Source organism: Electrona antarctica (genome assembly GCF_951216825.1).
Source record: "Electrona antarctica genome assembly, chromosome: 9".
NCBI lineage: Eukaryota > Metazoa > Chordata > Actinopteri > Myctophiformes > Myctophidae > Electrona > Electrona antarctica.
The window spans coordinates 22,080,889-22,108,642 of NC_136790.1; the positions used below are offsets into that span (position 1 = coordinate 22,080,889).

The window sequence follows — 27,754 nt, forward strand, 5'->3', positions numbered from 1 at the left end:
GTTATAGTGTTATGTACAAATTTATATTTGTGACTTGCAGTACCTGTTTGGTGCAGCAGTTAAGGTGGTAAACCAATATTGAGAAGGAAGAAACGCAAACATGCTGATTGTCTCCACCAGCCCGAAGGCATGGGGAGAGAGTATGTTTTGCACTCCGTCCGTGTGTGTGTCCGTCCGTCCGTCAGTCTGTGTACAGCGCTAATCTCTGGCACCGTTAACCCGGTCGATGGCAAACTTTGCGCACACACACTCCCTAGATGCCCTCTGCCCCAAATTTTCCAGAACGGCCTGTTATAGCGCCACCAGGAGGCCGACTTTTGTAAAAGAAAAATGATATTACTACTCCATATTTTGTCCAGAAATCCTGCAAATAGTTATACAGTATTCTATAGTCAAGTGCTCAAGACAGATTTGTCTAATATTTCATATTCCATCCTGATTGGCTAACATTGGCTTTCAAAGTTTACAGGATTGCCCCGTTTTGAACAAAAAGCCTCAAATCATGAACGCAGCGTGCAATTTACGTGAAATCTTTCACAGACGTTCCTACTAGGCAGAGGAATATATCCCACCCTTTTCACATTGGCCTGTTATAGCGCCACCAACAGGTGGATTTTTGCAAAACACATTTTTGGAACAAAATGCCTCAAATCATCCAATTGCCATCCAAGGCGTAAGAAGAAATGGCACCCTTTTCACATTGGCTTATTATAGTGCCACTACAACCTGACCTGCCCTGGTGGAGACCTGTGCCCAGAGGGGCACTTTTTGTAGTTTCTTCATCTTTTCATTGCTGTTGGCTTTATACGTTGCAGACAAGAGAAACGAACCTCAAAGTGTTGAGAAATTGTGTAGAGAAAATGTTATTACTTTTGTCCAGACTTTAGTATCACCCTAATTATAGATACTAAAGTCTGTTCAGGCTAAAGAAGACTCAGACCTGAGAGCCCAGAAAAGACACAGAAAGAGATTGAGAGACTAAACTAGAAAGAAGTGTGGTTGCCTATCTATATAACATACGTGATGTCACCGTATATTGTCCAAACATACGGAACTCGCCTATTGGCTCGTTCTTGCAGCAACGCAGGCGTGCCATTAATGACGGTAAAGTACACCCTAATATTGCTTAATTACCTCCTCCACTATAACGCCTGGTGCTCATTCATTCATTGCTGCTTGGCTCTCTCTGGATTCACTGGCTTGACTGAGCATAGCCACAATTTGCAACACTAGTGGGCACCATAGCAACCCCAGACAGACAGGCTCTACACAGCAGACAGTGTGTTCAGCAGTCGTTACAACAATTTTTCAATGGAAGTTACTAAAGGAAGCTGTGGATGTACTCAAGAAAGATGCAGAAGCGCAAAGCACCAACAAACTGGCCAGATGTATGGAGAACCGGGATGACTGGAAGCGAAGATACAGGGCTCGTCTGAGGACGACCTAGAGAAATTACATTTTTGTTTATTTGACAATTAATTTGAAAGGATATGTTGTCGTCGTGACATGGGGCGGGAGTAGCTCATGGGTAGAGCAGCCGGATGGGAACCATGAGATTCCCAGTTAAATCCTCTGCTCCCCCAGAGTTGGTGTCGAAGTGTCCTTGAGAAAGACTCTGAACCCCTAATTGATCCCGATGTGCAGGTTGGTGCCTTGGATGGTTTCCTCCGCCATCGGTGTATGAATGGGATGATGGGGATTTCAAAGGGATTTCAAGCTAATAAAACTACACCGTCATTCGCAGCACCGATAGGGTTGCGTAAAGACCCGCCCCTGCCTGTCTCTGAAATGCCCCCTCCTACTTACTACTTAGTAAGAATTATTAGAAAACCCCAATCTTGCAGCCAACTCGGTAGTCACTAGACTCTGAAATCCACACATCCCGGGTTCAAATCCCACTTCGGCCACTATTTTTTCAACAACGGCAGACTACTTTTTTTGGCCGATAAAGTATAGTTTTAGATCACGACTGAGGGGCGCCATCTCTAGCGAACTTGAGCCACAAGAGACACTGCCGTGTTGAACGTTGCGAAGTTCACTAGAGCCGACTCAGCCCTGTTCGAGTTGCAACCTGATATGCAAAGAATAGTAAATCCTCGTCCCCCAGAGTCCTGCAAGTAGGGAATGTGGCGAGGGGGCCGTCACCATTTACTGGTAATGTGACACCGATGCTCGCGACACATGACTAGATGCGAAGCAGTTCCGTGTGCGCCACAGAAGGGGATGTTCGGTAGGCCAATCGGCCAATCAAATCATCGCTATGGGGTGACCAGCCAATCACAAGCCAATGTTTGTGTTCACACAAACCCGGAAAGCTGGGCATAGGAAAAACAAGTTGAAATGTCCAAACCTGCCTACCGATGATGTCGCTGGTACGCAGGTCTCTGAACTGTCCACAGCCCTCCTCTGACACAGAATGAGTAGACAGAAAATGAAAATCTTATGAGCATTAATGATGCCCAATTATATGAAGATAAGATATTTATTATTTTTTTTTATCCCACGATTTTTCACCCCTGTGTCAATTATTTAATGTGATCCTGGGCTCTACACACCCTCCGCCAACCTAGTCCCCATATATGGGGGACATGGGGAGAGCAGAGCAACGGACTTGAACTCATGCTTCCTTCATGACTGAGTGTCCAAGTTGCTCCTTTACACCTGACAGGGGGGAGTTTCCCTGGTTGGACGTAGTGCGTGGAAGGAACACGTTATTCCAACCAGTTCCTTTCCCCTCCATCAGGCGCCCCGGCTGGCCAGGGGGAGGCAGTTTAGAGACCAGGATTGTAATATTATAGTACAGTATTCATGTTTAACCTTTTACATTAATGTCAATAGTGCAGTGATTGTGCTGCAATCTTGCCCGAGTTATTATTGTGGGCTTGAGTAGCGAGTCCACTATTATCGTAATTTATTCCCTGGGTGTCATGTAGGTCAACCAATAGGAAGACAGAGGGAGGGTGGCTGTGACACCATGTGGGTCAATACAAACAGTATTTTCTAGTTTAATTTCAATATCATGCATCCCTACTACTGCGGTCTAGGCTTGATGTTGTACCATACCTATGCCTGTGTCACATTGTCATGGCTGAAACGTTTTAAAAGTAAAGAGTCAAACTATTTGTCAGAATTAAAATGGAAAATAAATTACATTTTGAAGTCTGCTTAAATTTGGTGTCAAGTCAAGAGTTTTCAGTGTGTTATATGCATTGCTTGCCATAGGTCCTTTGATATTTAAACAGGCTTTTGTTGAGGGGGAGGATTGTGTGTGCGTACAATGGATTATGGTTACTGTGACATTGAAATTACATCTCTCTTTAGAATCTTTATTTATTGTTACGGCAGGGCTACAGGTACATAAAAAGTAAAATGGGTTTGTCTCCTCAAACATTTCAGCATAGTGACAGACAGTGAACAATATGAAGGGAAACAAACAAGCAACATTTATTATACAGTTGCAGCCAGTGTATAATAGCAGAAATTTTAGGTGTATTGCTGCCCTCCACAGTCAATAGTACGCACTGCATGTCATGTTTTCCTTGGATTGTACTGCAATTGGATCACATCGAGGTCATAGGAAAACAAATAGCATTAACTGAATTCAGATGTTCCTAATAATTTAACCAATGTTGGTCAATTTAAATTATCAAATTACTTGAATGGAACAAACTGTGTACACACATTTCAACTCCCATTAACATGTGGCTTCGGGGTAGACATGTTATGTTGTATGTTATGAAATGATGCCATTAAACGCTACATGCAAAGCCTCTTTTCACATGCATTCTACCTCTTTCTTTTTCTGCCCAGACCTCCTTCGGATGTTCTTTGACTGTCTGTATGACGAGGATGTCATCTCGGAGGACGCGTTCTACAAGTGGGAGACGAGCAAAGATCCTGCCGAGCAGCAGGGCAAGGGTGTGGCTCTCAAGTCTGTCACAGCGTTCTTCACCTGGCTGAGGGAGGCTGAGGAGGAATCGGAGGATAATTGACGAGGGAGATTGTGGCGACGGTGCCCCACACCCCCAATTCCGGGACACAAGGCCAGCTGTTGCTACATGAAAGAACTGCATCATCGCAGCAGAACAAACAAACTTTCAAAATGTGCGCGAGCGGGGCAGGACGACACGTTTACGGCTGGAAATCTTTTTTTTTTCTGCGGTACGGTTCTGAAAACACGCCGCCATTTTGAGTTTGGATTCCAATGGCGGAAGCACTAAACAAAAAAAGATATACCTGTATTATACATAGAAAATATTTTTGTTTTAAATTTTAACTTACTTTTTCTTTTGTTACTTTTTAAGAAGAGACTTTAAAGATACATAGGTTCCGGACTCTTTAATTTATTATTTTTTTAAAGGACTGCAAATATGGAAGTTTATTTAACATTTGCAGATGCTCACAATGAGAAGAACGTTGACAACAATAGAAATAACAATATTATTAATTATAATAACAAAATAATTGTGAAATAAAATAGCCACCCTGAATTCCAAAATGTTTGGTTGAAAACAGGGTAAGGAAAAAAAAAAAGCTATTTTGGGATGAAGGGGAAGCAGAGACTGGGCGCACAGGAACTTTATAAACGTTGTCCTTGTATGACGTTTGAAGTTACAGGTTATCACCAAAGTGTTCGCTCTGCTTTGGCTTGCTCCATGTTATATGTACATACAGCCTCTCAAGAGGTTAGACGGATGCATTCGACTAGCAATGCAAATGATCCACACCAAGAACTCTCAGATGAACACCAATGAACAAAAATAGCTAACGTTCAATCGAGATGAGCAAAATGCAAGTTTAAAAAGCAAAATGAGTTGCTAAACGTGGAAGTGCTTGTAATACTTCAACCCTACAGAGCAGATTAAATGCTTGTAAATACATTAAAGACAAAAAAGGTATTTAAAAAAAATCTCCATGATTATTTCAAGGACATGATGGTTGATCACATGACATATTTCATGTAGTTTTTAACTCATGGGTTTAGGGATTCCCTCATGGAGACTTCATATAGATCAAATACATTGGGTTAAAAGGTTTCCTTTTCTGGTAGAAGAGGGTCCACAAAATATATAGGCTACATTAAAAGTGGAATGAAGATCTGCTACAGTTCGCCACTGTTAAAATTGGGGGTAATGATGCAGAGTGTTTCTGTTTGGCAACAAAAATACAAACTTTGCTACTGACTTGTGCTGTCTCACAATAATTGGTGACCTAATGCAGTTGTTTTCGATCTGTGGGTCAGGACCTGCAGGGGGGTCCCTGAAAAGGTTGAGAACCACTGAATTCTGTGACTGGCCTGTCAAAATGGCAGGTAATATTGAATCATAATTGTATCATACATGATGTATTCTTGAATATAGCAATTTATAGTAACATGGTAATGAATCCCCATCGGTGGTGGAATCCCCTCCACCACGAACCAAATATTTTACTGGGAACACGGTGACTGATGGAATTACTGTGATGATAATCGTTTTAACCCTAACCTAGGAATCACATGGCCTGAAAATAGAATTGAGACAAAACACTACCGGCCTGTATCTGCACCTTGACAGCCTTCCAATGTAGTTAACCTCTCCTTTTTAAAGCGTTCAAATCCAGCCTGACTTCAAGCTCCACCAACAAACACCAAGCTGCTGGTGAAAACCATGGTATTGAGCATTGTGAGGGCAGTCTGCTTGGTGTGTGCATATTTTTGCCTGTTGTCAAAGTAGGAGATGGTATGTGGGGTAGTGTTATTTTCCACAAAGCCATTCTGGTTGTTGTGCAAATGAGGCAACCTTGCCTTGGTCACAGGTGACACTGAAATCATTTTGAAAGTGTCACTGCCAACACTTTGACCCACTGCTGTTGACTAGGCTTTTTAACAAACTGGGAGAATTTGTTTACTACTTTACTTCCAATTCACATCCCTACCTCCCTGTTTATGGATTATTTTTTCAATTTTAATTTTTACAATTTTACTGAAGGCTCTTATGGCCTGGCCCCTAATTACATTTTATGTTATTAACCCGTTAACCAATTCGGGACGGGAACCCGTTTTGGTGTTTTAACTAAGCATTATGTTATACTTTAGCTATTGAAAAATAGCAGATCTACAAGCTCATAGCGCGCCACCGAGTGGAGCGCTATGAGCTTGTAAGTCTGCTATTTTTGAAAAATCGTGAAAATGTGGCACAAATCTTTGAATATATGTTCTTTCAGAATACTTTTTATTTATTTCAACGTCGGGCCTAAATGGTTCATGAGCCTGTGCCTGTTCCTCAATGACCATACCATCAGTGCTCTTTGTCTCTGGAATGCCTGAGGGTCTCAGACCAGCTAAATCAGTGGTTTATTTTATCGAAAAACCTTTCCATCTTTTTCCTTAACATTGCTTATTGATTCTATAAATATTTTAGTTCTCTGCACTTTATATATTTTTTTATTATTATTCTGTTGCTGATTTTTATTTTTCTTCCATTTTAGGCTATAAGTGAAGAAATGAAACTTTATGTGAAGCACTTTGTAACCTTGTTTTATAAATAGTAATTATTATTCCCCTGGTTTGTTAGGAGAGGTCCCATATTGCACAAGGCAGCGTTAATTTAACATGTACGGCTTTATTCATGGTAGTGCTGAAAATGTAGGCCTATTAGAATGTATTATGTGACCAATTGACGATATTCAGACCGTGGCCATCTTGCCAGCTGCTAACTAGGTGCAACTTCCCATTGACAGCCCATTCATCCAAACAGAAAAGTCCTATCTGATTGCATTAAACAACGTCAAACTCACCAACATTGCAGCTGTGCGAAAAGCTTGAATTGTGTTCTCTATCTGCAAAGTGTTTGTTTCATAAAAATCCACTGTAGACTTATTATGTGCTACTTCCTTCCAAGAAATTCCTTGCAGGTGATTTTTGTATTGGAGTTTGGAAGCACTCGTTTTCAGTAAAGCAACCTCCTGCTGCCTCCTGCATTATGTGCAAATTCAAAACGGGTGGTATGCAGGACTGTTGAGTGATAGCCAACGAGCGCTCCCAAACTGTAAATTTAAAAAGAAAATATCACGCACAGAATTTCTTGACAGGAAGTAGCTCGTAATATGTCTACGGTGGATTTTTATGAAATGAAAAATGTACAGATTGAAAGAGGATAATTCACGCTTTCAGTTCAGCTGCAATGTTGTTGTGTTTGACCAATGACGTTGTTTAATAGAATTAGAACATTGGATACATGATACGTTGCACCTAATAGCACCTTGCTGGCAAGATGACCACGGTCTGAATATAGTCAATAAAGACAATTTTAATAGAGATCAAAGGAAGACACATCTACCCTACATTTTTTTCTACGTTTAAAAAAATGTTGTCTTTTATTTTTAGATGTTAATTTTAAATCACTTGTTTTTCCCTTAGTAATATAAATATGGGTTTTTTCACACTAAATGCAATGCAACGCCCTGGAGAGATAAGTTGCTCAAGCCTCAAAGGTAACCATTGTAGGTGTGATCTTGTCACATTGCTGAAAAGGTTTGCAAATTGAGCCTACCACCACTTTATGGTAATGTTGGAAACGGGTACAACTGGCTGCCTACCAGACCTTTGTTAGTTTAATCAAATTAAATTGTAGGCTGCCGGAGTTTGGGTTTCATGATGACGAGGCTTGAATGCAGATCATCTCATTGGTTTACACGTTTTGTTTGAAATTCAAAAGTGCTTGCAGTGTGATGAATCATCCTCTAGGGCCCGCACAACAAAGACTTTCTCTCTACTAGTCGTAGACTCGTCTACAGTCACAACTCCACCATGAGCTCCGAACAGGTATGTAATGGCAGACTTTAAACTTGGATAGTTGCCAAATAAATGGCTGTAGAATACATGTTTCTCAGTTATAACGATCGCCTAAACAATCTCCGTCACTGTACGTGTAGCGTTTGTCTATAATATAGGGTTATTATGGTGTAAATAGTCTCTGAAAAGTTTGATATCGCGCTCAACTGCGGTCAATGTTCATCATATTGGTCTCAACGACCACTTGCCAATGGCGGCGCGATCGTCCCTCCGGTCTATGGGATGGTCGCGCCGTCAATAGCAGATCTACAAGCCTACAAAAGTTGGCGGACGTGACGCTTTGTGAGCTTGTAGGTCTGCCATTTTCCCCGAGCGACACCGTCGCGGGAGGAAGCATAGATTAATCTGAACTCTCCATTGGACGACGCCGCCACGCCGCTACGTGCACATTCAACACAGGGGGAGGGGCACGTAAATAGACAATTCTAAATAAAGGACCCTGCAGAATTATATCTAATAGTTATCCTCGACATTGCGAAGGTAAGTTGTGCATAACTTTATAAACTTGTATTTTTTTGCATTCGCTTAATGGAAAAATAATCGTCTGCAAAGTGTATTTTTTCTTTAAATCAATGCAACAATGAATTTGATGAGCTCCGCGCGCGACGCCATTACTGTATGTATGAACTGATCTAACATTACAAAATGGCGAAAATGTAATTCGTGGAGACTTGCATTTATTCCTAAATATAAATAACACTTATTTTCTATTACGTATGAGCCCGCGTTGCATTTTAACAGTGGCCTGCACGGCTACACTACCACACGTTTATTCGGGTGGCACGGGGACATTTTCTTGCACCCATTTTGGTGGAAATGCAAAGAGGCCGCCTCCATGCCCATGATGAATAACACGATATTTGGCTCGGGCTTGCGAAAGATGCCCGTATCCCTCAGGCTGGGAGGTGTTGTCAGGCCACATCTTATAGTAGCATGTCCTTTGGACGCCGAGCGAACAAACAGCAAACCCTAACGTTAAGGCATGTCCACACATCCGTTTAGGTCACTAGTGTGATGCCTATCCGTCGTGCAGCAGGAACTCCACCCAAGGAGTCGGCCCCCTCTACTGCAGCAGAAGAAGGTGAGCTTCAGTGTTTGTGCATCCACGTTAACCCCTCGACACAATGAATGGATCCACTTTACCCCTCCTCTGATATAAAGTACACTTACATTCACATCACCTACATTTTTTTTAGCCAAAAATACTCAATAGTTCTGTATGCAAGTGTTCCAAATTGCTGACTCCTCTAGTGCACTTCACTTGGGGTGTCAGCCATTTTGTATTTGTACTAGGGTGTTCCAAATTGTACTTTGGACAGCTGTAGATTTGCCAGCAGGGGGCGCTTGAAGCATGATAAAGCCATTTAGCAGACACTCTTAACTCATTTGGCGCCTAGATAGCCTTTTGACGCTGTAATTCGTGTGTCCGTATTCGGTCTAACGCCAGGGCTCCACCGGACGTGTTGCGTCTCCGTCGCGTGCGTCAAAAAACGCACCGGTTCAATTTTAATGCACGCGTCGCGTCTCCGTCAACGCAACGCGGGCAGTGGAGCCACCCTTCATTGATTAAAAAGGGAACATTCCCTGACGGTGACGCGACGCTGACGCGCCCGGTGGAGCCCTGGTGTAATACTACAAAGGATAAAGCTGAAGGGAATAGTATAAAAAAGCCCTTTTTACAGTACAATAATGTTTCATGTTTATGTTGACATCTCTAGCGTGCTTTCTTATGGATACTGTTATTGACTTTGTCATAAAGACTCATAACATAAGTTCACCGTCATGAATCATGTCATGATTATGTCATGCGGCAACAGATAAATGTTGGCGTTTTAATAATATTATTTATTATTATGCTTCCTTCGTTCTGTGTAAACTACCGGTACTCTACTTCTGACAGCAGCAGCATAGCTAGCCAATAAGAGGGTTCGCGGCCAATCAGGGCGTAACCAAGGGCGGGTCTCTGTCTAAAATCAGACGTAGAAAGAAATCACGCTGTGCCGACATCGCCTTTATGAGGCGTATCAATTGATTGATGTTCACAACTGTGTCCTGTACGTGCTCATAAGATGTCACAAGGCGTGACCATATATGGAGGTGTGGGTGATGGACAGACGAGAGATTCAGGTTTTCATAGTAAATGCGACCTATGTTCGCAATAAAAAATGGGCTAATGGGAGGGTGGGTGGACCACAGCCTCGTCACTATGACTGGCATAATGATGAACGCGATACCCTTTTGATCTCCATATATGGGCACAAAAGGGACAGGCTGCTACCACTAGTACTCTGACAAATCCCCCGACACAATGACTCGGACATGTTGATTGGATCGGCGATGTGAGGGCCACATATCGGCCCGAACTCTGGACGTGATGGCCGTGGGTTTTTTTTGTATACAAGTATTACATTTAGGACATTCTGTCCTAGTGCAAAACTATTAAGTATGTTGAAAATCAAAATGAACTGCAACAACCACCATATTATGAAAAATTTAGACGGGACACCAAAATATTAGTTTTTCGAGTTTCCAAATGGGGACGCCAAGTTGAAGGCGGGCAATGAATTTCTCGCAAGTGGTCACCTGCTAAATTAACCCTTAAATATAAATAAATAATCCTCAACAGTGGCCATCAATTGTACGTTCAAGAGAACGTACAATTGATGGCCACTGTTGAGGATTATTAGTCCAGACATCGGCACGGGATGTTTGGAAAAGCATAACATTAAACACATTGACGGCCAAGGACGTCTATGGACGTCCTATCAAATCCAACGCTTCATTGCCAAAACGGCTATAGACGTCCTATGGTCTTTCCAGTGGTTTATGATAGATCACGCTCTCCGCCAACATGACTGGTTCTGAGATAAAAACAGGAAATTAACCGGAAGTGAAATTTTCGCTTGCCGTCAGCCTCCACGCTATCAGATTTTGAAAAATGCATTTGTCTTTGATTATTTTCCCAGATTGCGTTTTGTTCAAAACAAGCTTTTTTTCAACGGCCCGAAACTAAAAAAGATAACCATTGACCACAGTTACAAAATGTATTTTCCGGGTGAAAGAAAATACGTTCGCGAAATCCTCCACACAGCCTTTGTTTACATATATTCATGAAAATACTGGCAGTGGCGGAATAATTAACAAATGAATACATGCCAGTCAATGTGTTTTAACATGTCCCCATATTGCTCGCTGTTTAATGGTAACTAATCATAATGGCATGTTTTTACCTTTTTAGAGGGACCCACACAAGATACACAATTGAAAATAAAAGTGAAACTTTAGCAGAATTTGCCATAAACCACAAAATTATATTGCGCTCCTCTCCTAATACACTTAATACACAGAGCCTGATGCAGTATCTGATGCAGCTGAGGATGAGGAGGAGGAGGAGGACGCTGCTCCCTCATCTCCAGCAGCCAAGGAGGACACAGGAGATGCCGAGGAGGAGGCCAGTGACCCAGAACCAAAAGAGAACGGAGAGGAAGCTGATGAAGCAGCTGCAGGGAAGAAAGGAGATGACGCTGAGGGGGAAGAGTGAGTTTGATGAAGCCACATAACCTGTCCTCTACCAATGAAAATTGCGATATTTCACTTGGGAAAGCACTTTTATCTGTTTTATCCTTGCCTCCAGTGGATATAACAATTTATTCACGTGGTGACCATTTTGGTTTCATACTTGGGAGGGGGGAGGTTTGAGGTAAGACCAAAAAGGCCTGTGCTGCAGTTCCCACAGAGCTGTCACACGCATACAGTATATCCTATTTTGTCTTCTCCATTTATCAAGTAAATGTACCCATCTCTGTCCACAAGATTTGGAGAAGGACAACTCACTGGCAGACATTGCTTGGCCTGGAAATTATACTTTTAATACTGGCTGTGTCCAATATAGTACCATCTAGCATACAATTTAAAATCAGATTGATTTACATTTTAAATCACAATATTCCATATTCACATGTGGAAATAAGCATCATGTTATTACATTTCATGTATTCATTTTCATGTACACGTTCTGTTCAAAAGATGCTTAAGGATAAGTATCTTTATACAAGCTCCAAATTGTTAGGACTGGTGGTGTTTACACCTTTGGTTCCACCAAAGCATTCCATCATAGTCAAAATGTGGTCACAGAAAACATACAAAAAACAATACTTTATAATGGCTAAATATATTTGTATTCCTCTAGTTTACTGCATTAAAGAAGTCACTTGAAATTGTTTTGTATGTTTCATAATGTATTAATGGTGGAAATGACATTGGCGATCCTCCAATAATTTTGTTTTTCTCTTCTCCTCCAAAACCATAATACAGAGCTTGATTTATTCAAATCTGACTTGATGAGACTAAATATGAGCAAGCCGCCAAGCACTGATAACAGCCGCACAGCCTATCAAAACAATCCGTAGCTTAGGGGTGGGAATGAGTCTGAGACCAAACTGCTATGGTTGCGTAAAGACAGATGTTTTGAAATTTCAGTTTGGCTTTGCCTGCGGTGACAAAGGGACCTATTGAAAAATGCAAGGACTGCGAAGCTGGCCAGTGTACAACACACTGCTATGTCCTCCTGATAAGGTGAGGACATGACGTAGATAAAAGGTGTGATAATCACAGTGAAATATCGCTTCAAACTGAGCAACCCCCGTTATTTACTTCTCCCACTTGCTTCATTATGGTGACAGGTTGAAGGACGGAAAGCTGCGGAAAGCCAAACTCAAGAAGAAGAAGACCATTCCTGCATGGGCCTCAATTACTGCGAGCAAAAAGTTCCCAGTTTCAAATTTCGCTGGTTCCCAGCCTAAAGTGGATACCATCCTCATTGAGGCTGTTAAGGTATGCATAAACATGCAGTGGATTACTGCATTTGTCCTGGCCTGTTTACAGTCCCATTCACCATATTTGCACAATTTAGCTCGTACTTGATACTCCCGGATAAGAGCAACATGGCCGTCTTGTGTGTGAATATAGTCAATGCTAATAATACCAACAGTCTAGACGTAACCTACAATGGACAATATGAAATTCACAATGAAAGCCTAAAGGTTAGTCAATATATCCAATTATACAACAGGTCGTTTCGAGGAAGCAATCTGATTGGTTGAAACGGCTTCTAGCCGTGGATCAAACCAGAGTAGTATAAAAGAGAGTAATGACACTCCCGTTGACTCTCATTGTAACAATGGAATGCGGAAGTGCTCATTCTATCTCAATGGAATAGTTCCAGCCATAGGAGCAATGTTTGGAACTATTGCTCATAGGCACCCGCTTTGCGGCGAGATCAAAGCGTGTCACCACTCTCTTACTACATTACTCTGGATCAAACCAGCACCATTCACCACCTAATCAAAACAAAGAATTCAGCTGCTCTGTTTTCCCAGAGTGCTAGAAAACTCGGTGGCTAGGCTAGCTAGTTTCTTGGGACATTTGTGGTCGTAGTGACTACATCTGTCATTTTTCAGCGATTTTCTTAGTTTTAAGGGTAACTGTTGTATAATTGCAATATTACACTTGAGGGTGTGGTTTAACGTGATTATTGCCACTTCAGTGATGCTTGCGGAACTCTACTTCGTCTCGTTCCTTACCGCATCACTGCCGTGGCAATAATCACGTTAAACCACACCCTCTCGTGTAATATTGCTTAAATCACTGCTTCCAGGTAGAGAGACTTAACCAATGTCTGTTTTTACACAGTCCTCTGAAGAAAGGTCCGGGATTTCTATGCAGTCTCTCATGAAGTACATTGTGAAGAACTACCCAGGTCTGGAGTTGGACAAGAAAAAATTCCTCCTCAAGAAATCCCTGAAAAAACACTTGGAGCAAGGCACCATTAAACAGGTAAATGGACAGGACAATATACACAAAATTATTCTTGGGATCACTTCATTATGGAGGAACAATGAATTTATAACCTGTAAGCAAAGCATGTCACTTTGTTTGTCATTTATCACAAGTCTGCTTACCCTCTGCTCATTTGTCACAGCTCAAGGGAAAAGGCCTTTCAGGCAGTTTTGTCATTGGGAAGAAGCTACCTGACAAAACAACTACAACTAATAAGGTACATTACTTAAATATTGAGTATGATTTTATTACTGTATATTGATGGTACTAATGTTTTCTGTCTGTCAAAATCAAATAGCTTGAATGGAACTTGGTGGGAATGATCAGTAGGCTGCGCTGAAGACAAGAGCTGATTAACGTTTGGGTCAATAAAGTGCGTTCAATTGCGTTGAACAGCTTGAAATGGTAGCCATTTCTCTGAGGGGGAAATGGAGCCACTTTCAATTAAAGAAATGTGTGTCCAGTGGTTCCCAAAAGTGGGGGTTCCTTGAAGCATTTACCTGTAACTACAAATGGACCCGTTCCATTTGCACACTCTTAGAGCAATGGGGGTCCTTTGAAATTAAACATTTTGAGAACTTATTCAATGCAGTCATTATGTTTTGCAGTTTTTGAGGCTGTTAAACATAATTACTGCATTCCCTAGACTGGAACAGTTTAAATGACATGTTCCCTGTCTTGTGTTGCAGAAAGGTGTGGTAACGTCCAGCGTGAAGAGTGACGCCTTGGGAGACGCTCTTCCCCTGATGATCACCAGGCTCTGCGAGCCCAAAGAGGCCTCCTACATCTTAATAAAGAAATATGTGGAGCAGCATTTCCCTCATCTCAACATCGACAATAAGTATGTGGCTACACTGGTGCAGAGGCGACCTATAAATACCTACAAGCTTACCCAAGCTTAGATTGTCCGACACGATCACCGCTCATGTAGTTATAGAAGTATTTATTTACTATTTATTGTGTAACTATTCTGAACCGCATTGTGAAAACGATGATAAACCCCAAAATGGCCTATAGAGGCCGCTCAAGGACTGCTAAGTCAGGAATCATGCCGATTTAATACAGGCAGCATAGTCAACCCAAAAGGTAATATGTCCCAAACATTGGCTTGGCAATTGAATTATTGCAAAAATAATTACTTCAAGAAATCTAAACGGATAGATAGATGCTTTATTTGTTATTCATTCTGCACCAAGCAGCCATCAGGACAGAGGACGCAAAGAATCACAGCACAGAAATATCCATGTTGTCACACAATACATTACATTACAATACATAGAATAGGCTACCAGTCACTTTGTACCGTAGTCGCCCTGATGGTAAAAGGCGGTATTGACTGTATAACGGGAGCGTTCTATCCATTTAAAGAGGAATTAACATGTTTGCTGTCCATTCCTGCACTAGATTGAAGCACTGACAGCATAGTGCAGAGCCAGCAGCAGGAGTCCGCTGTGTGGGACCATTGCATGTCAATGTCTTCAACACTGTGAGCTTGTAGATGAGAGCTGTTTTCTCCGGCTCCGTGTGTGCGTGCGTGTGTGTGTGTGTGTGTGTGTGTGTGTGTGTGTGTGTGTGTGCGCGCTAGCATGCATGCATGTTCAAGTGTTAATACCACTATAATATTGTGTTGTGTTTATAGCAAACTAAAGACTGTTGCTTCCCCACTCAAACACACTTGCCCATCGGCCAACCTGAAAGCAAGCACCACTTGTCCTAATAGTGTCAACCCCTGTATGTCTATATCAGTACTCAGTTATTGCCCATATTTGAGCAATGTTTCAGCCTAATCCAAACTGCTGACTTCCACTATAAATGTACAATAAATGTCACAATATGTGAAAAAATCTGGTGGGCCACCTCCTTCCATGGCCTACTTGCAGGGTGCAAAAGTTTGGCACTGATCAGACCAGTTTCAGAGTCACAGACCCTCTTCTAGATGGCTCAGCCCCTACAGTGCCACGTCATAAATTCTTGTTCTCTTGGAGGAAGTTGGGTTGAAGAGAGTGCAGTTATTTATTAGCCAAGGTTGTTAACCCCGTCTCTGGTTTATCCTCAGACCAGATCTGCTCAAGTCTGCCTTGGCGAGGGCTGTGGAGAAAGGCCAGTTGGAGCGCCTCACAGGGAAAGGAGCCACTGGTACCTTCCAGGTAAAGTACCCTCCTGTAACAGAATTATTGTACTAAATTAGGTATCCACTATCTGGGTGGCATTATGGACACATGTATGGCAAGTTGGCAACCAATTCTTCATTTACAATCTAGTTATAGTATTTTCTTTTTTGTATCCAAGCCAACTCAAACCGTGAAGATTAAGCTTAGGGCTGCACTGGTCACATAACCACATGGAACAATTTCAACTTCTAATGGTTTGAGTCGTGTTGGGCCTTACAGTACGTTTTTTCTTTTTTGGGTTTTCAACATTATCAACAGCCAAACAACATGTATAATGCATGGCTTACACAGCCAACCTGCAGCTGAACAATTATAGATGTGTGAAATGTTTCTGCATACCATGATGAAGTTTGCGTTCTTTATCTCTGTAGCTGAAGCGTTCTGGTGACAAGGTACTGCTGAAAGGTAAAGGCTTAGAGGATGCCATCACAGCAGCCATCACCGCTATGAATGAACCCAAAACCTGCAGCACCACCATTCTCAAAAGATTCCTCATTGACAGCAACAAGGATGCCAACGGCTCCCGCTTGGGTAAGACCCCATTCATCCTCCTAGGGTGGGGATCCGTAACCGGATCCAACATTGAGAAACCGGAATCTGTTCCATCACATTTGGAACCGCTTTATAGAACTGTCAGAGCCTATATGTGAACTTCACATCTGCTGTACAATAGAGGGTATGCGCATGCTTAAAGTGAATGGCACATCTATAGGCAAAGTGAGTTTAACATTGTTTAATGCAATCGGATAGGACTTTTCTGTTTGGATGTATGGGCTGTCAGGGCCAGAAAGTAGTTTTTTGCCACTCTGTAGGCATTCCTGCCTAACTTCCGGGTTTGATGATGATGTCACGCGCATACCCTCTATTACAATAACGATGGTACTCAAACCTTTGATTTCAAGGACCATTATAACCAGTGTTGTTCAAGTTACTTTTAAAAAGTAAAGAGTTATAGTTATAGTTACTTATCTAAAAAAGTAACTTTTTTTAGATAAGTTACTTTACTTTACTTTACTTTATGAAAGTAACTTGAAAAGTTACTTTACTTTACTTTAAAAAATAATAATATAAAAAACGATTTAAAAGAAGGTTTTTTTGTTCTGCCGCACAGTAAGAGAAAAGACAACTCCCTCCTAACATTATGAAATGTAGTGGAACAATAAAACATGTTCAGAAATTTTGACAGGCATTGTAGCCTCAACTTGCCTTCAAAACAAATAATAATAATCAAATAAAAAATGAGTCCATATAGGCCTATTTGCAGTGGTAGAGAGATATTCTAATTCGTCAAATGTATTTTTGAGCTCATCTTCCATTTTAGAATATTCACTGTTCAGGTATTTGGAAAATGTATTTCTGCACATTGGCCCTGCTTTCACTAGTATTTTGCTGACCGGTGACTCCACCGTTGAGGGGAAGCATTTCCTCAACAACATACCTGGCAAGTGGCAATCATTTTGTCAAGTTGACTCTTGGTGACATGCCTCTGTGGCGATTTAAAATCGATCTTTGTCTGTTTTGGTGATGTGAGGCAGCCTAGCTCATGGACTGATTTAAGATGCTTTCTTAGATTTGCATTGTGGACAAATGCTTTCTGTCCGCCACATAATTAGCATTTTCACCTCAATGCTTTTCTGGGGGGGAGAGGGCAGCCCTGGCTATCACTGTGCCCGGGGAGGTGGCCACGGGTCCCCGGTTGCATGCAACGGTGTGCAAGGCTAACGCACGGCTAACGTCATAGCCTGGTTAATAAACCAGACCGAATCAGCCGTTGGCAAAAAAAAGTTGCCTACCAGCGGATTACGGTCTGGCGAGGCTCAGTAGCACGCCTCTTTCCTACAGCAGAGAACAGGTCGGACCAATCGGGACACGGTATGCAATATAGGCGGGCTTTGGTACAGTGACGTTCAATGCTTGAGACTTTTGACTGACAGTAGCTCTGACCAATTGCGTCAAAGAGAAAATGTTCCCCGGGAAATGAAATCCAAGTGGAGCCAGCCCAGACTGATATACCGCGACAGTGTTGTGTGATATTAGTCTGGCTTATTAGCCAGGCTACTAACGTCAGGCACTGTGCGAGCAGTCTCGTATTCCTGCGCAGGAGGGACGCAGCAGTAATAATAAAGGCAGTACGGGGAATCGAATCACACAGCGGGGACACTCCATGGCATGTTAAAACATTTCCTTGACCCGCAAGTACTCAAATAATGCTTGTATTTCCAACCCACAAAGCATCCGATCTCGCTGTCATCCGTATTTGCCATTGTAGCGTGTGGCGATAATGTTCGTTCAACCGGCGTTTTCTGTTTATGCGTTACGAGGGTTTGTGTGTCTGAGTTTAGATCTGTTTACCACAGCCATACGAAAGACCCGCCCTACTCTGTCTGACTGTCTCTGATTGGCTTACCCTGAAATCTGTCCCTACGTTAGCCAATCAATGACCTCTTCTGCGACATGCTTTGTTCTGTTAGGGTGCGTAGCCATGTGGGCTCAGAGGCTAGTATGAGAGCACAAACGAAACTGTCAACACCCCACAGTACAACACAGAGAGCGGCGCGCTCTCTCAGCAGCAGTCAGCACAGAGCCTGTATGACAGACTCACGGCGCTGTATGGGGACACTTTTCACTTGGATCATACGCTGACATAATAACGCTATAACGCGGGTAACGCTCGGACAATAACTATAAGGCCGTTATGGAATAGGGAAATGTAAAGCCTCCGTTACAAGTTACTGCAAAAAGTAGCGCCGTTAGGTAACGTAACGTGATGTAAGGGCGTTAGTTACAACACTGATTATAACTCAGAGTTACAGACGTAAGGGACCATTTGGAACCCCCTAGGAATCATTAAAGTTAAGGAAACGGAATTGTTAAAATCCAAGAGGATCCCAAACCCTATTCCTTCCGGGGCAAGACCAGAATATAAATGCCTGGAGAATGTAAACATAACAATAGAAAGTGAGTATGGAAGCCACGTCAACAATTTATTAAAATATTAAAATAATAATTAAACCACACTGATCTTCTGAGGTTGACCTCAACCAGGTGCTCCTCTGCTGAGGTTTCATTGGTCGACACCAACCTTGTGGATTGATACAAATAGTATAATGTTATATGGCACTGGTTCTCAACGTCCGGAGCAGAGACTACCTATGGGTCCATTTGGTTCCATTTACAGTGTAGATTGGGGTTCCTGTAGATTTTTTTTTAAAGGAAACGTTCCAGTTGTAACCTCCCAGATTTACAAACCCTTGTTATTTGCTACAAATCTTTTTTGTTTGTTTTTTTCCTTTTCAGTCGGAACTCTGAGGAAGACCTTGACCAAGTGTAAAGTGAAGGGCTGGATGGAGCAGATCACAGGGAAAGGGTTCAGTGGAACCTACCAACTCTCATTTCCCTTCTACCCCAGGTAGGCTTAAATTAACTAGTTGTATCTAGCTGTCCAGATCATTACATTTTACTTAACCCTAAACCTTTGTGGTCAGTACAGAGGCAAATCACAGGTAATTGGCCTTGGCTTCTGGGATAATTTTTCAATAGTCGCATGGCTTGTCATCAGTTATCCCTCATATAATGCACAAAATATTTCAACATTTAAGAATACCCTTTCTTTATGTTGTACTTTAGCTATTGAAAAATAGCAGATCTACAAGCTCATAGCGCGGCACTGAGTGCCACGCTACGAGCTTGTAGGTCTGCTATTTTGTGACAATGTGGCGCAAATCTTTGTGTGCGTGTATATGTGTGTGTGTGTGTGTGTGTGTGTGTGTATATATATATATATATATATATATATATATTTAAAAAATGTATATATACTTTCAGAGCGAATGTTTTTATCTCAAATCTTTGCTTCTGCTTCTTCTTACATATATTTTTGGGGGTCCTACCATCTATGCATGATCTGGCATTAATTGTAGCACAATGATAACAGCACTTAAACAAATGTGTCATCTGGGCAGTACACCAAAATGTGCAGGTTGTTTAGCCAAAAGACAAACGGGTTGCCTGCCACCATTTTGAGAAACCTTTCCAAACAAAATGACCACAAAAGCATATTTTTTATCCCATGATTTTGTATTGTAACCCATTTTTCACCCCTGTGTCAATTATCTAATGTGATCCTGGGCTCTACACACCCTCCGCCAACCTGGGGAGAGCAACGGACTTGAACTCATGCTTCCTTCATGCATGAGTGTCCAAGTTGCTCCTTTACACCTGACAGGGCGGAGTTTCCCTGGTTGGACGTAGCGCGTGGAAGGAACATGTTCCAACCAGTTCCTTTCCCCTCCACCACAAAAGCATTTATGTTGGCGCCTGATGGACTGCTAATGTACCTTACTGTTATTTTCCCATAGCCCAACCATCTTGTTCCCTGACATGGACGTAGGACCACCGAAGAAAAGAGAGGTCACGCGGAGGCGAGCCGTTGATTCTTCTGATGAGGAAGAGAGTGAAGAGGAGGAGCTGTACGAGGACGGCGACGATACAGATGATGAACCTCCCGCAAAGCGGTGAGTTCTAGAGTACCAGTTGAATCTGCACTGGATATTCTCATAAATACACTTTATTATCTAGCATGTACCTACTGCTCTGTCTTGTTTATCTTATACATACTGGGATAGATCCCTAGCACCTGTTACCAATAACCATTCTTCAGGGCACTGTTTAAAAGGGCAGGGCAGCTGTAGTGCAAACATTATAAATGTAGTGACCATTTGCCATTTAAATCTGATTCCCAGGAGAGCGGTGAAAAGGGGTCCACCCAAGGTACGCAAACCTCCACCAGCCAAGAATTCCCGAAGCGGCAGAACTCCTAACAAGAAACCCAAGGCAGCAGCCAAGAAAACCGCAGCGGTATCCAAGAAGAAACCCACGGCATCCCCAGCAAAGAAAGCTGCTGTGGCAAAGAAACCCACCGCATCCCCAGCAAAGAAAGCTGCTGCGTCACCGGTAAAGAAATCTGCCGTGCCTGCTAAGAAAGCCGCCGCTTCCAAGGAGGTGTCTACACCACCCGCTAAAAAGGCGACACCCGTCAAGAAGGCGACACCCGTCAAGAAGGCGACACCCGTCAAAAAGGCAGCACCTGCTAAAAAACCCAAAACACCCGTTGTCAAAACGCTGCCCCGCAGGGGAGGCCGGAAACGCGCTGCTCCAGTAACGGAGCCAGAATTGGAGGAGGAGGAGGAGGAAGAAGAGGCGGAGGAGGAGGAGAAGGAAGAAGAGGAAGAAGTCAAGAAACCCGCAGCCAAAAGAGGGGCGGCAAAGACCAAGTCTGTCCGCAAGTCCGGAAGGGGGAAAAAGTGAGACCATGAACTGTCCCAGGATGAAACGGCGTTCTGCCTCTTGTTTGTCAGTGCTTTCTTTTGTATCCGTTTTCACCCTTTTTTTTTTAGAGGGTCCGTACTAGTATTTTATTTTTTATTTTCCCCTGTTTTGTAGGATAGATGTGTTTCCTATGAATTCAGTTTACTGTACATTGCAAATATCTGTAATTCATTTTAACTCTAAAAAAAAACAAATTTGTGTAGAAAACGCTCGGTTAATGTGGTTAAGAAGAAAATGTTTTTTCAAAAATTGCCTGGATTAAGAAATGTGTTTATTTTATTACAACTCTTTATTTTCTTTCTTTCTTCTTGGTAAAGCATAGCAGCATAATCTAACTAGAGCCAGTTTTGTTGCAACTTTTTTTTATTATATATTTTTTAATCTGCTGTTTTAGATGGAGGCAACACATTCCTAATGTCAAATTCAGTAAGAAGTCATAAACACTCCTTTTAAACAAATATAACTTTAAATTTATAATCGGCTACTGTCCCAAAAAAAAAAGATACAAAAAAAGAGAACAGCATACTGTAAAATATGATATTGCCTTGAAAACATTGAGTCCCTATTCCTGCATTTTGGAGTGAACAATACAGTTTTATTTGGCCATATGTCGCCATCGGATAAAGTGTGGAATCTTTGGAATTTCAAACACAATATCACATGGAATCTTGGACCTGTAGTTGACAGTTTGGAAACCTAGTGGGATCAAGAATGAGTGCACATACAGTGCAGTTCAATGTTCAAAACCATACAGTTAGGTTGCATTCAGGGAAATGTCTATCTGGACTTGTGTAAACAGGCAATTACAGAAGTAGCTGTAAGAATGCTCTGTATTGTGAATGAGAAATATTGTTTGAAAGGATAATTCATACCCTGCATGCATTGTACTCTTTTGTGTTCCGATTTTTTGAAGTCGTTAATTAAATGACCATTTGTACTCAAGTTACTTGTTTTTATTGTGTTTTGACTAGTTTTGTGTGATCATGCAAGAACATGATGCAGGATCATATTTGGCTATATATTTACATAAATCACAATAAAACCCTATTGTGAGTCAGACAAAAGTCAAATAGCACCTGACCCACTGATGAAAAAGCTGTTTTAACTTGACAAGTTGTGTGGGATTGGGGTACATGTTCATGAGAATCATGAGCTGTTGTCTTTCTTGAGTTGCGCAATGTCCAGGAATGTCGAGCTGGGGGAAAGCGCAGACGGGATGGGTGACTCAGTGTATGATAAAACTATCCTACAGTAGAGTAGACTGGCTTCATTTGTTCGACAGTAGACACTAGTGTGTGTGGGGAACTCCACTCTCAATCACGTTCTGTTTTCCTTTTTGCACATAAAGACACGCCCCAGCACACCTGGACCCTATACCCATATTTATAGACAGGTCGTACTGTGGGCGTCGCTTCTCTGGGCGCGTCAGCTTGGAGTTATTTGGAGAAATCAGTGTCAGTGTGGTGTCGGAGGAACGTGCGACGGTGGTAAGGAGATTCTCCAACAAAGTTTTCTTTCTTAGACTTGAGTAAGTAAAAATCTAAACTGTTGGTCTTAACGACTGGTTCACTGGTGTAAGTAACCCGCGTGTGGCGACGTTGTGTGTTTTTGTCCTTTGATCTGGATCAGTACGAAGCAGCTGTTTTACTAATCTTAGTTTATCAGTCAAGTCGGGACATTTATCAAGGCCGATGTCATGAGAAACCTACGTGGTATATTGCTGACAGAGATTCTACGCATGCACTGTAGGCATACCTGTACATGCATTGGAAACTAGTCGTTCGTAACTTACAATAAAGTCATCAGATATCCATGAGCGCAAATAATATGAAGGCAGGCGATATTGGCTGCAGAAGTACAACTATTAATGCCAACGTCAGGGGAAAAAAACACGGCACAGGGGCAGCTTTGTTTGATCTGTATTTATTGCACAGGTGTAGTCTTAACAATAATACATTCTTACAGACGGCCTAAATAGGCAACATGGGTGAGACACCCAGCGAACATGGTACCGTCACACGATCAGCAGAGGTATGTTTTTTTTTCATCGCTACGATTATTTCATCATAAGCTTTTATATTGTTTTACTTTGATGGGGTTCGATCTTTTCTGTTTCCTGGCTTTGTCGCACAGTATGTTGGCTCCTTTCCTGTGGATGACTGCTGTTTGGATGAGCAGATTGATCACCTGCACACTCAACTGAAGGCCCTCAGAGTAAGATGAACCTACTACTACTGGATATTATGTGATGACAGTTGTCATAATAAGCTGTATTGTAACAAATCTGGTTTTAATTTAATCAGACATGCAAGAGACGGAGGCCTGTATCCCTGAAATTCTCCATCAAAGGAGTGAAAATGTTTGATGAAGATGAGATGGTAAGGATATATTTATGTATGTGTACAACAAAATCTAAATTATTTATAGGCTTTAGTCAACAACAATCTGAATCTCTGACTCTGTTTTCACATAGCCTCCATCTGTTTCCACTCAGACCCTTCTCATGGCCCATGCTCTGCGTAGAGTGTCTCTGACCACTGCCCGTCCCTGTGATTCCCAGTTTGCCTTTGTCTCCCACAACCCGGGCAGCCCTGATGCCCAGCTATACTGCCACCTCTTCAAGGCCAGGCATGCCAGAGCAGTAAGAGATCCACAACACACCCCCTTGTCTCTGCTGTGCCCTTGGTTAGCTGTAATTATATCATTCATGGGTATAAGCCTTAGGTCCCCCACTGTTTGTGTTTTAGTCTTCAACTTGAGTTTTGTTTCAACATGAAGGATTCACCATTTGAATGTTTATGAAGAAGACGCATGACACTTAACCTCCTTGATGCTGAGGTGGAGCGCCACACCTACCATCAGCTCATACATAGTGAAATGTTTATTTAAGTCGATTCATTCATAGTGTTTTGGGAATCAAATTCTTGGAATAGTCTTATGTTTTTTTTCTTCCTCCTTCAGGCCCAGTTCCTGAACCTGCTGCTTTGCCGCTGTTTTCAGCTCTCCTACCTGGAGAAACACCCAGAAGAGGCCATGCAGGAGTCTGTTGGCTCCCTGCCCCGTCGTACCCCCTCACTCCTCAACCACGGCTTTCCTCTCAGTGTCAGCGCTCTGGTGTCCTTCAGAAGAGCCCCATTTAGAGGGTTACTACCAGGGGCCAAGGTTGGGACCTGAAAGCCCATTTGTCATCTAGCTCTGTCTGCTTTGAGGATCTGGGGTGCCACTACTGCTGTTATTCACTCAAACTCTGTATACGTCTTTGTATGTAAATGAGTGAAAATAGATCTACAAGTTCACAATGTGATGCATTGTGACATGTCGTGAGTTTGTAAATTGTGACAAATGCAAATCCAACATTGTGTAGCATTTATTATTTCATGTTTCTTCTCCTCCATAGAAAAAAACTAAGTCTTCTGAAGATGGAAGAGAAGAATCCTCCTTCACTTCCTCTCCCTCTCTAGTGCGACAGAAAGCCATCCGCAATAAAGAAATACGCTCGGGGGCATATCGCTCTTTCACTTTCACCCCCCACAAACAGCGCAATGTTCAGGAGCGACTGAACTCGCCACAAGGTGGGCCAACTGTTCAAAGAGCGCTTTCAAGAGTGAAAGAGTTGATTAGGTAATGCAAAACCTCAATGATAGTGTGATGGGCTCTCACTCACTGCCTCTTGTGGTGTTGGTTTGTAATAGTAATGTTAAGTGGATTGTCTTCACAAGGTGAAGGTACTGGGTAATAAGGTTCTTGTCTCACACGGGTCTGAAATAAATAAAAGCAACTTGCATTTGGATATTCTCACTGTTGCACCAAATCTTTGACACGTCAGAGCTTGAGTTTGAGTTTTCACCAATGTTTGTGTTGTGTAGTATCTCATCCCTATGTTTTAACAGCATTCCATTCACTCACTCCACTTGAAGGTGGAATGACATGGGCTATAATCCAAAGCAAACAAACTTGCCAGAATATTGCCCCTGGGGCATTTCTTGGAATATGATCATCTGAATTTCCAAGAAATTACTGTATCTCATGAATGTCTTGTGTGCGCGTGTGTAAACAGGAAAGGAGGGTGGGGTGATACCAGTGCGGCAGGCCCACACTCCCAGCTTGGCCGAGACGGAAGAAGCCCTTGCAGAGGCGGTCTGGTGTTGGGCTGGTATCGCAACGTGAGTGGTGCACATGTGTCGTGCTACATAAATGCTGCTGCCGCCTATCTCAAGGCTTTTTATTTACATCATGGTTTTACATTCACCATCGCTGATGAGCAGCGCTTTGTAGGCGAGGAGGGAGGCTTGTTCAGGAACTCCATTATATCATATATGACTCTGCATCAATGTAATAAACATATGCGCTGTGAGCCAACGTGAGTCATGATGTCATAAGTTTTGCGGATTCACCGTTTTGCCTGTTTACATGGAGAAGGGATAAAACGGCGTTCTCAAAGATTTCCACTCTGGAAGGTGGTTTCACTTTGTTGCGTTTTCACCTCCTGAAAACACCGTTCTCGTCTAAACGGACACCAGCAAACGATGTATGGTGATCGTCGTCGATCAGCGTTAAACATTTGAATGGCAATGCCAAGTAGCACTGCTCACCACAAGCTAAACTAACCCTAATGCAGTTGTGAGTAGCCTTGAAATCGACACTTTAAAGACGTTAAATTTGTTCGAGACCAGAGAGTGGTACCAAAGGATACCGTTGTCTCAAACACACAAGGGTATACCGGGTTCCGAAATGTGTCATACTGGATAGTGGATAACGTATCACTGCCTAATTATTTTATTAGTTATGGTACTTATTGTTGGGATATGCTGTTTTTGAGTGGTGCTAGCCACTTCTATACGCACCTGTGTGTCCGTATGTATGGTGTTTGAAGCTCTTTGTAAACATGATTTTGCTTTGGATAAATGTCCTATTTGGGACCAAAAACAGTTGCAATACTGAACCTGATCTTGTATTTAGGACAGTCGGTGTCTTAAGGCTTGTGTCCTCTATTACAGTGATAGCAGCTCATCCCTGCTTGTGGATGATGTCTTGGGATCCTATCTGCTGTGTCCACATCCCAAAAAAAAGACTTGTGGCTCTCTCATCATTCGCCTCCCGTCAGGCCTTGTCACCTACCTCATTGAAAACACCCGCAAGGGAAAGTTCCTGCTAGAGGTAACGGCTTACAGCTGATTGAATGTTGTAAATGAGTTGTAATGAAATGAAATTGTTGCCTTTTGTTCTCAATGGAAAATATTTAATACAGACTTTACTGGACTGTTTTCCCCATGATACAAAAAGTTGCATTTCATAATATTTGATAGTCACAAGGCCTTTAAATAATACTGTTTCATTGAGACATACCGAACAGTATGTATACATGCAGGCTGTAAATGTAGAGTTTATTTCCCTCCTTGCTAAAGCATGTTTTCAAAATGACTTTTGCTTGTTCATGTTTTTTTTCTTCTTTCAACTAAATATTTGTTTATCTAAATGCCTTAGCCAGTCATATGAGTAAACTGAACTGACTGAAATATTAGAGAACCAGTCACATCAGCAGGGTGATTTTACTGTGGAGCTTTCCGTCACAATGCAGACTCCACAGATTACTCCTTTTCAGAACTCTAGCTAAATGACCTATGAGTAACAGACCAACCAACCATGTCATTTAAAGATCAAGTCTTCTGAGCTTCCCTTAATGGTTGTGGCAACCTGTTTTTCCGACTCTGAAATTCATTAAATCAAAGCATTGATCCAGAGGAGATATTGTTGAAGGTACGGAAAGCCAAAAGTTCCATCGACTTAAAAGTACCAATGGTAAAATATATTGCAGCCTGTTGTGAATTGTTAATACTACTGTATTTTCATTCAGGGAGATGGTCATTTTGGAGTTACAACAACCTTACACACAGTCACTTATTTTAACAACAGCACTGCCTCACTAACCTGACTCCGCCAGATGGGGCAGCAGAGAGTACACTGGGTTCAAGAGGGGGGAACCCAGTGTACTCTCTGCTGCCCCATCTGGCGGAGTCAGGTTACTGCCTCACAGCACTGCCTCTAATTGTCATTCACTTTTTTTCCTGTGCCAGAAACTCAAGACAGAATTCGGTTCAATAGCTGCCTTAATAGAACACTACACGGACTCTCAGGATGAGCTGGCATGTCCAATGAGCGGTGCCCGCGTCAACCATTGCTATGAGTGGGAGGAGAGCCCTGCCTCTGCTAGGCCACTCCCACCAGGATTACGCAAGAGCATGAGAAGAGGCAACGCTAAAGCCAACCAGAGAAAACAATGGGTTTAAAACCCTCAACGTGTGTGTGTGTGTGTGTGTGTGTGTGTGTGTGTGTGTGTGTGTGTGTGTGTGTGTGTGTGTGTGTGTGTGTGTGTGTGTGTGTGTGTGTGTGTGTGTGTGTGTGTGTGTGTGTGTGTGTGTGTGTGTGTGTGTGTGTGTGTGTGTGTGTGTGTGTGTGTGTGTGTGTGTGTGTGTGTGTGTGTGTGTGTGTGTGTGTGTGTGTGTGTACCCCTGGAAAATGCAACATAAGTGACTGACTATAATGATACTTATTTTATTGCACAAATATTTGAACTAACTTTTAA

General features: G+C 42.3%; 3 protein-coding genes across 15 annotated transcripts in view; all 3 read left to right on the forward strand.

Annotated features, from left to right (window-relative positions):
• The window catches only part of eif4g3a (eukaryotic translation initiation factor 4 gamma, 3a), a 90,503-nt gene extending 85,327 nt beyond the window's left edge, over positions 1 to 5,176 (forward strand). For all 8 annotated transcript variants that reach the window (XM_079511202.1, XM_079511203.1, XM_079511200.1 and 5 more), the window contains one exon: positions 3,811 to 5,176. In XM_079511202.1, the coding sequence (XP_079367328.1) occupies positions 3,811 to 3,992 (182 nt within the window). In that variant the 3' untranslated portion in view covers positions 3,993 to 5,176. The remainder of the gene's footprint in view (positions 1 to 3,810) is intronic.
• Positions 5,177 to 7,665: 2,489 nt separating this feature from the next.
• hp1bp3 (heterochromatin protein 1, binding protein 3) lies at positions 7,666 to 22,113 on the forward strand. 4 transcript variants are annotated; one of them, XM_079511213.1, is made up of 13 exons: positions 7,666 to 7,804; positions 8,837 to 8,910; positions 11,180 to 11,371; positions 12,314 to 12,409; positions 12,517 to 12,667; positions 13,526 to 13,669; positions 13,815 to 13,889; positions 14,362 to 14,513; positions 15,729 to 15,819; positions 16,215 to 16,374; positions 19,141 to 19,252; positions 20,202 to 20,357; positions 20,586 to 22,113. In XM_079511213.1, the coding sequence occupies exons 1-13, from the start codon at positions 7,790 to 7,792 to the stop codon at positions 21,148 to 21,150; spliced, it is 1,983 nt and encodes a 660-aa protein (XP_079367339.1). In that variant the 5' UTR covers positions 7,666 to 7,789; the 3' UTR covers positions 21,151 to 22,113. The 4 variants fall into 4 exon arrangements, with proteins under 4 accessions (XP_079367339.1, XP_079367338.1, XP_079367341.1 ...); XM_079511212.1 differs by having other exon boundaries at positions 7,667 to 7,804; positions 8,837 to 8,915; positions 11,182 to 11,371; XM_079511215.1 differs by lacking the exon at positions 7,666 to 7,804 and adding an exon at positions 8,184 to 8,314.
• A 428-nt stretch (positions 22,114 to 22,541) lies between these two features.
• Positions 22,542 to 27,754, forward strand: sh2d5 (SH2 domain containing 5). 3 transcript variants are annotated; one of them, XM_079509303.1, is made up of 10 exons: positions 22,542 to 22,658; positions 23,137 to 23,202; positions 23,305 to 23,385; positions 23,475 to 23,549; positions 23,645 to 23,812; positions 24,133 to 24,333; positions 24,569 to 24,743; positions 25,229 to 25,334; positions 26,169 to 26,328; positions 27,246 to 27,754. In XM_079509303.1, the coding sequence occupies exons 2-10, from the start codon at positions 23,155 to 23,157 to the stop codon at positions 27,456 to 27,458; spliced, it is 1,227 nt and encodes a 408-aa protein (XP_079365429.1). In that variant the 5' UTR covers positions 22,542 to 22,658; positions 23,137 to 23,154; the 3' UTR covers positions 27,459 to 27,754. The 3 variants fall into 3 exon arrangements, with proteins under 3 accessions (XP_079365429.1, XP_079365428.1, XP_079365430.1); XM_079509302.1 differs by having other exon boundaries at positions 22,567 to 22,699; XM_079509304.1 differs by having other exon boundaries at positions 22,567 to 22,699; positions 23,666 to 23,812.

Bases quoted from the DNA above. Each gene is read 5' to 3' on its own strand.
- sh2d5 (XM_079509303.1), top strand. From the start codon at position 23,155: ATGGGTGAGACACCCAGCGAACATGGTACCGTCACACGATCAGCAGAG. The intron at 23,203-23,304 runs GTATGTTTTTTT...TTTGTCGCACAG, and splicing joins CCGTCACACGATCAGCAGAG to TATGTTGGCTCCTTTCCTGT. The intron at 23,386-23,474 runs GTAAGATGAACC...TAATTTAATCAG, and splicing joins CTCAACTGAAGGCCCTCAGA to ACATGCAAGAGACGGAGGCC.
- hp1bp3 (XM_079511212.1), top strand. The intron at 14,514-15,728 runs GTATGTGGCTAC...GTTTATCCTCAG, and splicing joins CATCTCAACATCGACAATAA to ACCAGATCTGCTCAAGTCTG. The intron at 16,375-19,140 runs GTAAGACCCCAT...TTTCCTTTTCAG, and splicing joins TGCCAACGGCTCCCGCTTGG to TCGGAACTCTGAGGAAGACC.